This window comes from Ostrinia nubilalis, chromosome 20, assembly GCF_963855985.1.
Source record: "Ostrinia nubilalis chromosome 20, ilOstNubi1.1, whole genome shotgun sequence".
Classification (NCBI taxonomy): Eukaryota; Metazoa; Arthropoda; class Insecta; order Lepidoptera; family Crambidae; genus Ostrinia; species Ostrinia nubilalis.
In genome coordinates this window covers 12,320,502-12,333,762 of record NC_087107.1, presented here as the reverse complement: position 1 = coordinate 12,333,762, position 13,261 = coordinate 12,320,502, and the positions used below count along the sequence as shown (strand labels likewise).

The 13,261-nt window shown below is 46.3% G+C and overlaps 2 protein-coding genes and 1 long non-coding RNA gene across 4 annotated transcripts in view; 2 read left to right on the top strand and 1 right to left on the bottom strand.

The window, feature by feature from the left end:
• The window catches only part of LOC135081907 (uncharacterized), a gene marked incomplete at its 3' end in the record, with an annotated part of 106,198 nt that extends 97,640 nt beyond the window's left edge, over positions 1-8,558 (top strand). The window contains exons 25-35 of the mRNA XM_063976688.1: positions 64-225; positions 313-366; positions 749-802; positions 902-1,090; positions 1,196-1,249; positions 1,364-1,417; positions 2,057-2,245; positions 2,785-2,946; positions 3,836-4,087; positions 7,832-7,969; positions 8,451-8,558. Coding sequence (XP_063832758.1) covers positions 64-225; positions 313-366; positions 749-802; positions 902-1,090; positions 1,196-1,249; positions 1,364-1,417; positions 2,057-2,245; positions 2,785-2,946; positions 3,836-4,087; positions 7,832-7,969; positions 8,451-8,558 — 1,416 coding nt within the window. The remainder of the gene's footprint in view (positions 1-63; positions 226-312; positions 367-748; positions 803-901; positions 1,091-1,195; positions 1,250-1,363; positions 1,418-2,056; positions 2,246-2,784; positions 2,947-3,835; positions 4,088-7,831; positions 7,970-8,450) is intronic.
• On the top strand, positions 8,559-10,597 carry LOC135081665 (uncharacterized). Its single transcript, XR_010259236.1, has 2 exons — positions 8,559-8,640; positions 9,513-10,597. It is a non-coding gene; the product is annotated as an uncharacterized LOC135081665 (long non-coding RNA).
• Positions 10,598-11,008: 411 nt separating this feature from the next.
• Positions 11,009-12,707, bottom strand: LOC135081794 (large ribosomal subunit protein mL45). 2 transcript variants are annotated; one of them, XM_063976581.1, is made up of 5 exons: positions 12,638-12,678; positions 12,514-12,553; positions 12,060-12,303; positions 11,515-11,903; positions 11,009-11,334 (listed from the first exon to the last, which is right to left on the bottom strand). In XM_063976581.1, the coding sequence occupies exons 2-5, from the start codon at positions 12,535-12,537 to the stop codon at positions 11,047-11,049; spliced, it is 945 nt and encodes a 314-aa protein (XP_063832651.1). In that variant the 5' UTR covers positions 12,538-12,553; positions 12,638-12,678; the 3' UTR covers positions 11,009-11,046. The 2 variants fall into 2 exon arrangements, with proteins under 2 accessions (XP_063832651.1, XP_063832650.1); XM_063976580.1 differs by having other exon boundaries at positions 12,514-12,707.
• Positions 12,708-13,261: the final 554 nt, after the last annotated feature.

Genomic DNA, 13,261 nt, shown 5'->3' with positions numbered 1-13,261 from the left:
ACCTTAAGTCAAGTAAGTCAGGGCATTAGAGATCCAGGTACGTGCAGGCTTCAGTCTCGCCAGTCGGCGGGCTGTTCGCTCTGCCGCGTGGTGCTCCCGGACGGCGCTACGTCGGTGGTGGGCGTGGAGCCGGGCGTGCCGGTGCGGCGCCTGGTGGAGCGCCTGCTGCAGCGCCGGAACCTCGCCGCCGCCGCCTATGACGTGCTGCTGAAGGACGCCGGACAGGTAGGCAGCGTAGGCTGGAGTGGCTTTCAGGGAGGCACGGATGGAGCGAAATGAAAGATCTTAGGCATCATCTAGCTCGCTCTGCAGTGCAGGAACCTCGCCGCGGCCGCGTATGACGTGCTGCTGAAGGATGCCAGACAGGTATGTACTATAGGCTGAAGTAGCATTCAGGGAAATGAAGGACATTGATCGGGTACTTTTTCTTCTAAGTTGTTTCGCTCTTGACAGAGCGCCACGCAATCAACTCATCATCAACTATTTCTAGAGCAAATGATCAGGCACAGATGGAGCAAAATGGCAGATCTTAGGCATTCTCTAGCTCTCTCTTATCTCTCCCTGCATCATCCCTGAAATCTGCGCCGCGTATGACGTGCAGCTGAAGGACGATGCCTAGGTACCTACGCATCATACAGTTAAGTAGCTTTCAGAGAGCCCAAGGACATTGGTCAGGCACGGATGGAGCTGAAGTGGATACATCAGCAGCAACCAACTCTCATCTCTTGCTATGAAGGTCTCTCTGCAGTGCAGCAACCCTGTCTGCGCCACTTATGACATGTTGCTCAAGGAAGAGACTCAGGTACGTGGCAGGCTTCAGTCTCGCCAATCGCGCCGAATCGGAATTCTCCCATGGAAGTTTCCTTCCTTTATAGAAGATACTAGGGCATTAGAGGTCCAGGTACGTGGCAGGCTTCAGTCTCGCCAGTGGGCGGGCTGTTCGCTCTGCCGCGTGGTGCTCCCGGACGGCGCTACGTCGGTGGTGGGCGTGGAGCCGGGCGTGCCGGTGCGGCGCCTGGTGGAGCGCCTGCTGCAGCGCCGGAACCTCGCCGCCGCCGCCTATGACGTGCTGCTGAAGGACGCCGGACAGGTTTGTACTATAGACTGGAGTGGCTTTCAGGGAGACGAAGGATACTGATCAGGCACGGATGGAGCGAAATGACAGATCTTAGGCATCATTTAGGTCGCTCTGCAGCGCAGGAACCTCGCCGCGACTGCGTATGACGTGCTGCTGAAGGATGCCGGACAGGTATGTACTATAGACTGGAGTAGCTTTCAGGGAGACGAAGGATACTGATCAGGCACGGATAGAGCGAAATTGCAGATTTTAAGCATCATCTAGCTCTCTCATTTCTCCCTGCAGTGTAGGAACCTTGCCGCGGCTGCATATGACGTGCTGCTGAACGATGCTGGACAGGTAGGCATCGTAGGCTGAAGTAGGTTTCAGAGAGCTGAAGGATACTGAACAGGCACGGAGCGAAATGGATCTTAGGCTTCATCTAGCTCTGTCTCAGGAAACTCGCCGTGCTGCTGAAAGACGCGGGACAGGTACGTGGAAGTTTTCAGGTTTTAGGCAGCTTCCAGCTATTACTGAAGAAGTGAGGAACTACACGGCCGCGTACGACGTCTTACTGACCGTCGCTGATCAGCTACGTGGGGCGAATGTTTCTAGGTCTTAGGTAGTGTCTACTCTTTCCGTGGTATTTCTTATTATGATCTTAGGCCGCACCCATGAAAGAAGACATGCTGCGTAGTGTTCCCTAATGGGCGCTAATCAGGGATCACCTTCTAAGTTCTTAGGCAGCAATCGTTCTCCCATGGAAGTTTCCTTCCTTCTTTATAGAAGAGACTAGGGCATTAGACGCAAACGTGGTCGACCCAGGCAAACTTGGCGGCGCACTGTAGCAGACGAGGCGAAGAGGATCGGCAAGACCTGGAGCGAGATCAAGCGAGAAGCTCAAGATCGAACGAGATGGAGGACTGTTGTGGACGCCCTCTGCCCCATCTAGGGGACATAGGACCATAAGTCAAGTAAGTCAGGGCATTAGAGGTCCAGGTACGTGGCAGGCTTCAGTCTCGCCAGTGGGCGGGCTGTTCGCTCTGCCGCGTGGTGCTCCCGGACGGCGCTACGTCGGTGGTGGGCGTGGAGCCGGGCGTGCCGGTGCGGCGCCTGGTGGAGCGCCTGCTGCAGCGCCGGAACCTCGCCGCCGCCGCCTATGACGTGCTGCTGAAGGATGCTGGACAGGTAGGCATCGTAGGCTGAAGTGGCTTTCAGGGAGACGAAGGATACTGATCAGGCACGGATGAAGCGAAATGGATCTTAGGCAGATATAGCTCTCTCATCTTTCGCTGCAGCGCAGGAACCTTGTCGCGGCCGCGTATGACGTGCTGCTGAAGGATGCCGGACAGGTAGTCATCGTGGGCTGGAGTAGCTTTCAGAGAGTTCAGGGACATTCATTAGTATGACCAGGCACAGAAGAAGCAAAATGGCAGATCTTAGGCATTAGTTATCTAGCGTTCTCTCATCTCTCCCTGCGCTGCGTATGACGTGCTGCTGAAGGATGACTAGGTACGCATCATACACTTAAGTAGCTTTCAGAGAGCTCAAGGACATTGGTCAGGCACGGATGGAGCTGAAGAGGACATCGATGGTAGATATCAGCAGCATCCAACCTCATCTCTTGCTATGGAGGTCTCTCTGCAGTGCGGCAACTCTGCCTGCGCCACTTATGACATGCTGCTGAAGGAAGACACTCAGGTACGTGGCAGGCTCAGTCTCGCCAGTGGGCGGGCTGTTCGCTCTGCCGCGTGGTGCTCCCGGACGGCGCTACGTCGGTGGTGGGCGTGGAGCCGGGCGTGCCGGTGCGGCGCCTGGTGGAGCGCCTGCTGCAGCGCCGGAACCTCGCCGCCGCCGCCTATGACGTGCTGCTGAAGGATGCTGGACAGGTAGGCATCGTAGGCTGAAGTAGCTTTCAGAGAGTTCAGGGACATTCATTAGTATGACCAGGCACAGATGAAGCAAAATGGCAGATCTTAGGCAGCATCCAGCTCTCTTATTTCTCCCTGCAGCGCAGGAACCTCGCCGCCGCCGCCTATGACGTGCTGCTGAAGGATGCCGGACAGGTATGTACTATAGACTGGAGTGGCTTTCAGGGAGATGAAGGATACTGATCAGGCACGGATGGAGCGAAATGACAGATCTTAGGCATCATTTAGGTCGCTCTGCAGCGCCGGAACCTCGCCGCCGCCTATGACGTGCTGCTCAAGGACGCTGGACAGGTACGTACTATAGACTGGAGTGGCTTTCAGGGAGCTGAAGGACTTAATCAGGCACGGATGGAGCAAAATGACAGATCTTAGGCTTCATCTAGCTCGCTCTGTAGCGCAGGAACCTCGCCGCCGCCGCCTATGACGTGCTGCTGAAGGACGCCGGACAGGTATGTACTATAGACTGGAGTGGCTTTCAGGGAGACGAAGAATACTGATCAGGTACGGATGGAGCAAAATGACAGATCTTAGGCATCATCTAGCTCGAGTGAGCTGATGAGAGATCATCTCTTGCTAGGTTTCCCTGCAGCGTAGAAACCTCGCCGCGGCTGCGTATGATATGCTACTGAAGGATGCGACCCAGATACGCATCACACACTGCAATGGCTTTCAGGGTGCTGAAGTACATTGATCGGGTACAGATGGAGCAAAATGGCAGATCTTAGGCATTAATTATCTAGCGTTCTCTCATCTCTCCCTGCAGCGTAGGAATCTTGACCTGATTGTATTGCCACATTTTCAAGATTACCACAACATTTTTCTTACAATTCTTATCTTTTGTCCACAGGGCGAGTCGGCAACCATCGACCTATCCTCTCCATCGACCATTATCGGCGGGCGTGAAGTAGTGGTTGAACGTCGCGCGGTCGTACGAGTGGAATTAGCTGGACGCGTGGTGGCCGTTAGATGTAGACCCGCGCGCCGGTTGAGACATGTTCTGAGGCCGGTGTTAGCAAGATACGCGCCTGCACACGCCTTGGTCACACAAAGATTGGTGCTAAGAGACGGCTGCCATGTCCATCCTGATACGCTCATGCAGGTAACTTTCTTTTCTTTCATTACTTTCGTGTGCTTTTCAGACACATAAAGCATAAAGGCAACGTCTTCCACATAACGACTCATATGGCGGGATAGGTACCAGATTAATCCAGATATTCTCATGTAAGTAAGCATTCGTACGAATGGAACTAGCTGGACGCATGGTAGCCGTTAGATGTAGACCCGCGCGCCGCTTGAGACATGTTCTGAGGCCGGTGTTAGCGAGATATGCGCCCGCGCACGCCTTGGTCACACAAAGATTGGTGCTGAGGGACGGCTGCCATGTTCATCCTGATACGCTTATGCAGGTAACTTTCTTTCCTTTCATTACTTTCGTGCGGTTTTCAGACACATAAAGGCAACGCGCCCGCGTTTCGACATAGCGACTCATATTGTATGATAGGTACCACATGTATCCAGATATTCTCATGTAAGTAAGCAGTCGTACGAATGGAACTAGCTGGACGCATGGTAGCCGTTAGATGTAGACCCGCGCGCCGGTTGAGACATGTTCTGAGGCCGGTGTTGGCGAGATATGCGCCCGCGCACGCGCTAGTCACACAAAGACTCGTGCTAAGGGACGGCTGCCATGTTCATCCTGATACACTCATGCAGGTAATACTCCACTCTCTTTATTCCCATTAAGGCTATGAAGCCATTAGTTATTAAGCTAGCCGGGCGAGTGGTGGTAGTGAAATGTAGGCCCGCGCGCTGCTTGAGACATGTTCTGAGGCCGGTGTTAGCGAGATACGCGCCCGCGCACGCGCTAGTCACACAAAGACTCGTGCTAAGGGACGGCTGCCATGTCCATCCTGATACGCTTATGCAGGTAACTTTCCTTTCTTTTATTACTTTCGTGCGGTTTTCAGATACATAAAGGCAACGCGCCCGCGTCTTCCACATAGCGACTCATATTGTATGATAGGTACCACATGTATCCAGCTATTCTCATGTAAGTCGTACGAGTGGAATTAGCCGGGCGTCTAGTCGCAGTTATAGTCTGGTCTGTTGCTGTCTCGCTCGCACACTCACTGCGGGCGCGCGTCGCACAGTCGCGACAGCAATATAATTACGCGCGAGCGATAAGGATGGGTAGCTTGGGGTCATTGGATAAAATTCTACGTGCTCACAGACTGGGCTTTAGATGTAGACCCGCGCGCCGGTTGAGACACGTTCTGAGGCCGGTGTTGGCGAGATATGCGCCCGCGCACGCGCTAGTCACACAAAGACTCGTGCTAAGGGACGGGTGCCATGTTCATCCTGATACGCTTATGCAGGTAACTTTCCTTTCTTTTATTACTTTCGTGCGCTTTTCAGACACGTAAAGGCAACGCGCCCGCGTCTTCCACATAGCGACTCATATGACGGGATAGGTACCACATGTATCTAGATATTCTCATGTAAGTAAGCAGTCGTACGAGTGGAATTAGCAGGCCGCGTGGTGGCCGTTAGATGTAGACCCGCGCGCCGGTTGAGACATGTTCTGAGGCCGGTGTTAGCAAGATATGCGCCCGCGCACGCGCTAGTCACACAAAGACTCGTGCTAAGGGACGGCTGCCATGTTCATCCTGATACGCTTATGCAGGTAACTTTCTTTCCTTTCATTACCTTCGTGCGCTTTTCAGACACATAAAGGCAACGCGCCCGCGTCTTCCACATAGCGACTCATATGGCGGGATAGGTACCAGATTAATCCAGATATTCTCATGTAAGTAAGTAGTCGTACGAGTGGAATTAGCCGGGCGTGTAGTCGTAGTTATAGCACAGAATACATAATAGTAGCAACAGAAATTGCACTCCTTTGTGTAGGATCAGATGCCGACATTTTAACGGTAATAATAATAATGCAAAATATCCAACGCACATGGTGCATTCGAAATCGCACCTTACTACTACGCTCACAAGAGCGCATTTTTTTTGTGTTTAGAATTGATCTACGTCACCGCTCAAGCGTCAGGGTTGTATGAGCAAAGTAAAATAAATAAAAACTTAATTGACAAATGAAAACTTTAATCTAGTGGAGTTTGTATAATCGTACCATCTCTAAAGTACCTATTAATAAACTTCAGTGTTGCGATAATTCGAAATTAAACAAACAGTTTTAAAAGGTGTAGTGTCGGAAAATAGACACGGTGAAGTAAAGTTAATGTTTTTATTAGCTAAAATAATTTTTTTGCTATAGTTTTTTGTCATAAGTATTTCAAAATAATTTATTATTTAAAAAGTGTAGTTTTTTTTTTATTATTTAAATCACTACAGTTAATTATTATTCCTAAATATTACAATTTTTCATTAAAGAAGAATAACAGTGCTGTTGGAACAATAAACCTTGATTGCGACTATGATCGACCGAGCGTGTATAGATACGCGTGTGCAAACAGGCGCGTGGCGGCCCGGACTGATTTGCAACTTGAAGTTGTCGCGCGCTGTAGGTAATTATCTCGGCCGGCATAGGCGAGTGACGGAGGCCTGGTTATAGTCTGGTCTGTTGCTGTCTCGCTCGCACACTCACTGCGGGCGCGCGTCGCACAGTCGCGACAGCAATATAATTACGCGCGAGCGATAAGGATGGGTAGTTTGGGGTCATTGGACAAAATTCTACGTGCTCACAGACCGGGCTTTAGATGTAGACCCGCGCGCCGCTTGAGACATGTTCTGAGGCCGGTGTTGGCGAGATATGCGCCCGCGCACGCGCTAGTCACACAAAGACTCGTGCTAAGGGACGGCTGCCACGTTCATCCTGATACACTCATGCAGGTAACTTTCTTTTCTTTCATTACTTTCGTGCGCTTTTCAGACACGTAACGGCAACGCGCCCGCGTCTTCCACATAGCGACTCATATTGCGGGATAGGTACCAGATTAATCCAGATATTCTCATGTAAGTAAGTAGTAGTGCGAGTTGAATTAGCTGGACGCGTGGTGGCTGTTAGATGTAGGCCCGCGCGTGGCTTGGTCACGCAAAGATTGGTGCTAAGGGATGGGTTCCATGTCCATCCTGATACGCTTATGCAGGTTCGTTCTTTTCAACTAAATCACTTTTACTTCTGGATAAAAGGATTCTCCTAGGATTTCTACAATGATCAGTTCTTCGCTGACCGCAATTAAGTGTATCGTTCCACCGAGTGGGAGGAATGCCTATTGTCTATACTACGTTTTCTGGTCAGGAGATACATCCTTGTTTTATTTTTCTTCCATTAAAGCTTCATAAGTTTCGCTGCCGCCTCAGGCAGAAAATGACAAATGATTCGGTTCGATTAGCCTAGGCGCAAAACACCGATTTATTGTCGGCTTTTAGTTGGGTCGGGCTGTTAATCCAGTACGGACATGTATAAAGTGCGCACATTGGTATCGGCCGATTCTTCATACAAATTAGAATCGGGCCCAACTATCGGCCGACTGTAAAAGTCTGTAGTCTACGGCAAGTCTTAACACATCTGATCCCTCCTAGCCCTCTTGCAATGAGGGCTATCGTTTTAGCGCTCACCAGTTAGCGCCACTGTAGAGTAAGGTCCTGTCACTTGCTAGTAGCGAAGACAGTGGCACCATCTGGTGAGTGCTAAAGTGGTAGGAGGACTATCGCATTTGCACTCATCAAGATGGCGCCACTGTAGAGTAAGGTCCTGTCAATCGCCAGGGGTGCCAACTGTTAAGTATAAAAACGATAGCCCTCATTAATTAACTGAGATATCTCAGCTTTCAACAATGTAGAATGGAATTATAATTCTTGTTTCCATTGTCTCCAGGAACTAGACGGAGCACGGCTTCAAATTGTAGAAGTGTCTGAGAGCACGACGTGCACGGCCGAGCGCGACGACGACGCCGACTCGCTTAGCGACCTGGCGCTGCGGCTGCAAGACGACGCCAAGGAGTTCGATGCCCAGGTAGGACGCAGTATTTTTAAGGCAGGCTTATTTTACACCAGTTTTGAACTATATGCTTCAACCACACCAACGCGTGCGGATCCGACCTGTCATTGGCCTATAATCGCGTCGGCGATGGCGATCTGGACGCTTTAGTGTGGTTGAAGCTTAACTGATTAACGATAATGAAGATGATGAGGTTTAAAAATCTAAAAGCTGTACATCTGAAATCTTAACTGAAGTTCAATCAGGTTAGTTTTTACTGACAACTGATCAGTTTAACTGACCGTGGAAGCTAGAATTCAGGTCAAAATATTAACGAAAAAAATTCACAACTTTATAAATGGAAAAGAAAACCATAGAAACTCTTTGAAAGACTCATAATATACTAATTAACAACGAGTACCACACTTTAAAACAATTTTTGACTGGCCCCAAATAAACTCTACTATAGAATCAAAGTAATAAAAACAAACACCAATCAATTTGTTTTCTATCACAGAGCGCGAGCAGCTCCACCAGAAGTATGTCCAACGGCTTCTCTACTCCCGGCCTGGCGACATCGCTCGCCGCCGGCCTGCCCGCGCTGCCCCCCGCGCTGGGGGCCCCGGCGGGGGGGCCCGGGGGGCCCGCGGGGGGCCGCGTGCGCGCCGCGCTGCGCTCCGGCCCGCCGGTACATCACCACCCGCCAGGTTGGTTGGAATGAGATCTTGATTGATAATACAATTTTCTAAAGCCTGGTCCGTGAGCACGTAGAATTTTGTCCAATGACCCCAAGCTACCCATCCTTATCGCTCGCGCGTAATTATATCGCTGTCGCGACTGTGCGAGTGCCGCCCGCACGGACCAGGCTTTAGCGATTAGAGTTGCTTCTCAAACTAAATTTTAAATAACTTTAAATAATCGGGATTTTCATGTTTTCTCGGTGTATATTTTTGATGACAATGATAGCCATGTAAATAGCGACAATATCCTGTCGGTATTGGACTGACTTAAGGTCACAGAAACGGTTGGAGTGTACCTACACATCGTGACATAACACAAGCATATTAGTTAGTTGTAGTAGTAGTTGCTTACTTTGGGTCTAGATGGCGCTGTGTAAAATTGTCCAAGATATATTTATATTTACTTAATTTGATTTTGATGTTTTCTTGGTGTATGTTTTTGATGACAATGATAACCATGTAAATAGCGACAATATCGGTGTTGGACTGACCAACTCAAGATCTAAGGAACGCGGGTTCGAACCCCGCCGGCACTGGACTATTATGGTGAACCCACTCGTAACACAAGCATAACGAGGGGTTAACAGGACTGTTCACAAAAAACAGTATTAAACTTTAGTTTTTCATTGGAAAATAACACCTATTGCAACCACATAAGATACCTACCAGTGTCTGCGTGATGTCATTTTAGTTTTTAAATTTTTAACATTTCAAAATCTCCCAAATCTTCCCTAATTATAAAACTACAAATCGCCTTAGAAAAATTTCTAACACTAAAAGTCCATTGAATGATTCATCACATCCAAATAGAAAACTAACTCAACATCTCCGTATTGCAGACTTCCTAGAAAACCTCCGCGAGACGCAACGCCAGCGGCTGCAGAAGGAGCCCTCCCCGCCGCCCGCGGGCCCCGCCGCGCCCCGCGCGCCGCCCCCGCTGCCCCCCAAGCCGTCCCAGCGGGCCCCCACCGTCGTGTGAACACGGGGGACGCTGGCACTCTGGGACTACTCAAATCACCGGGGTTAATGACCGCCCCGAATGTCTGTGCCCTTCATCTGCTCGCCGATTGGCCGAAGCCGATCAGGTGACAGATGATTGTGTTCAACTCAGCATCCGTCTCCGGACTCTGTGGTGCGCCGATTGAAGTCTCGCGCCAAGTTTTGTCTGTGGCGCGCCGGACGCTAACGATTACGTCACGCTTGCGATGTAAAATATTGATGGTTTTGATTCATGACTGATTAAATGTTACATGCGTTAAAAATATGATTTTGCCATGAATTGATTATTGTAAATCATATCGATATAGTCGTAGATAAATTCGCAAACGATCTTGATTAATTATTACTGTAATCTGCTCAAATAGCCATTTATTAGTGTTGTAAATGCATCTATTGGATATAGTTGTTGAGTAGTATTGATTGTTTTATTTGTACAAACGTATGCCATGTTATGAAATCATTCCAACTATGAAATGTACAATGATTATGTGTATTGAAGTTTTTGCACTGTATAAATATTGTAAATATGTTGTGACTAAATAATGATGCCTTCCATAGTGGATAAGACTGCACTAACTTTATGAGTGCCTTGCAGTGTTCAGTACATACCTAAAGGGTCAAGGAATTGATGAGAAATTGATTTATGTAATTTAAGATGTAACTTTTTTAAATATATTCATATTTATGAAACATATCATTTTGTTATTAGTAAAATTGCAACTGTAAATGATAAAAAATTTAATAAAATTTAAATCACCTAGCCCTAATCAAGGGGAAAACTAACGCTAGATATGAAACTAACAAATTGTACTATAAGTGTGGGTACTGATAGTCTAGTAATTTATTGTTATAAACAAAGCATACAAGAACAAGAGTAATTGCTCTGAGAGTATTAAATATTGCAAATAAAATTGATTGAAAATTATCAAGTTATTTTAATTTTTATATAGCATCACTCACTTCATTATACAAAAGGAGGAAACAAACAAAGTCGACTCGTGAGAGGCAGCTCCTAGATTTTTCGTATAAGCCCAATCGCCGAGCACGTAGAATTTCGTCCAATGATCCTAAGCTACCCGTCCTTATCGCTCGCGCGTAATAATTTATAATGCTGTAACGCTCGCACAGTCACTGCGGCCGCCCGTCGCACAGTCGCGACAGCAATATAATAACGCGCGAGCGAAAAGGATGGGTAGCTTGGGGTCATTGGACGAAATTCTACGTGCTCGGCGACCGGACTGTAGACGAGGTATTGAGTTACATCATGAAATGAATTACTATCACAAATTGTGCATCACTATGAAACACTACTGTTGTTGAATACAAAAGACATGTAAACTATTAATAAAACTATTTATTCATCTAAATATACAATCACTTATCAGCTATCGCAGGAGTCTCCGCTTTCCCATCAGTCACCAGCGGCACCGGTTCTGGTTCTGGTTCCGGCTGGATTCTGGTCAACTTGGAAGGATCTTTCGGCGGCGCCCAGTCGGGAATAATCTTGTCGTGCACGCGCCAAGTTCCATACATGTTGGAGAGATGTTTCTCGAAGACCACATACTCTAGGACATCTTTGGCTAGGATCTCGCTGCCGTGGATGAGGCGCCCGAAACGGTCGTAGACAGCTAACTGTTGGCGGGTGTGGAAACGGACTGTCACCTGCAAAAAATATTTGATTTTAGTAAATCACCAATAATACAACCAACACATTCATACATAGAAAAAACTAAGAGAATAAGCAATGGGGTTTCACTCACTAATAGTACGCTAAAAGTAGCCACAATTGGAGCTAATATTATTTTCAGCAATGTTCTTTCCTTTAAAATAAAAAAAACTAACCTGCCCAAAGATGTTTTCCTTGCTGATGACATCAGTACAACGAGCATGGACCACTCTAGGCGGCTCCAGGGAATCCAGGAATTTCCATCGAATAGTCTTACGCAACGAATTATGCATAAACTCCGGGTATGCCTTCTCTGTCACATGCAATCGTAGCTCCCTCTTATCGTGATTAGCTAAAGCCTCATGAGCTTTGATGTAGATATCCTGTGCGATACTAGCAAACTTTTTTGAGTCAAAATCTTCTTCAAATGATTTAACTTTACGTATTGCCATCATTGATTTGGATTTTTTCTCAAGTAGCTCAACGGTTTGTTTGGCACGTGATGCAGAGACGATGGATGCTTTGCCGTCACCCTCTGGTGGTACGTATGGTTCAAAGACTCCACCTGTAACAGTAAATTTGTATTTAAAACATATTAGCTTTTTGACTGATAATTGACATTTGATAAAAATGCTTTGACTCAATGAAAAAATCTGATAAATACAATTCTATGTTCCAATGTTGTTGTGTATGTATAAAGTGTATTTGAAAATAATATTACCTGTAGCTGAAATATAGAATGGACGTTCCATCCACGGCCTGGGTGGTAGAACTCCTCTTTCCTTCATTTTTTGCCTCAACTTTTCTTTCGAAAGTGTATCAAAGTCTTCATTGAAGTCAGGAAGCTTCACCTTTACGAACTTTTTGGCTCGTAGCTTCTTAAACTTGGGGTCATAATGCTTGGCTTGGGTGGTGCGGACCGCTTGTGTAAATACTGCGGCCGGGGTGAGCCGCAAGGCTCCCATCTGAATACAAAATTAGTCAGTCTTTAATCCCTAAACATTAAAAATAAAAAAGGATTTAATAACATGTTTATTGACTGATGGCTATAAAATTGTGATTAGATTAAGTATGTTAACAACTCCATGATCGGTGAGAGATTGGTTTTCGAACTAATTGACTTTATTTACAAGTAATTTTGCAAAAAATTAAGTTGTAAAGTAAAAACTACAAACCTTCGTTAGTAAAGAGTTCGCCATAGTTATAGATGTATGACTAAATTTTTGAAACAAAAGAATAATTAATTTAAATCAACATATTTAGAACACGAAAATTAATAATTATAGACATTTATTTAACTTTTTATGTAAAATTCCTCCTTTTTATAACCTAAAACAAAAAAGAACAACAGCTGGTTGGGTTGTCAATGTCAAAATATATCTTGTTCCTGTTTTATTAAATCCTAAGATTAACGATAGTAACGATAACGATACTTATAGAAAAATATCACTTGCCAGGTCGTAAAACTAGGCAAGTTTTATGTGAATTTCAGAACTAGTAGTTAAAAATATTATTATCTGTATTTTACATTACTTATCTAAAAACTTTTTACGTTTTAAAGATCTATTCTCAAGATAATGACTGTATTGTTGTCGAGTAAGCTTTTCCTGATTCATTTTTTAGATATTATTTGCCTAATGTTAAAGTTTAATTCACTTCTGTACCGTTAATTAAATACAGATGCAACTATTCGGCTTAAGTTAATAGCGTAACGTTATTGGATATCGAAGAATGGAATAGTACTAAAAATATGACACAAGGAACACACCCTCCAAAATGTCTATGGTGTTTTGTTTTTTCTGCCATTTTTAGTCAAATAATTACCATTCAATTCGTGATTTTTACAAAGTAATACAAAATTCATCAAATTTGTTGTGTCGTCTTTTAAAATATTTTTATTAATTTTGGAGTTATTAACGTCAC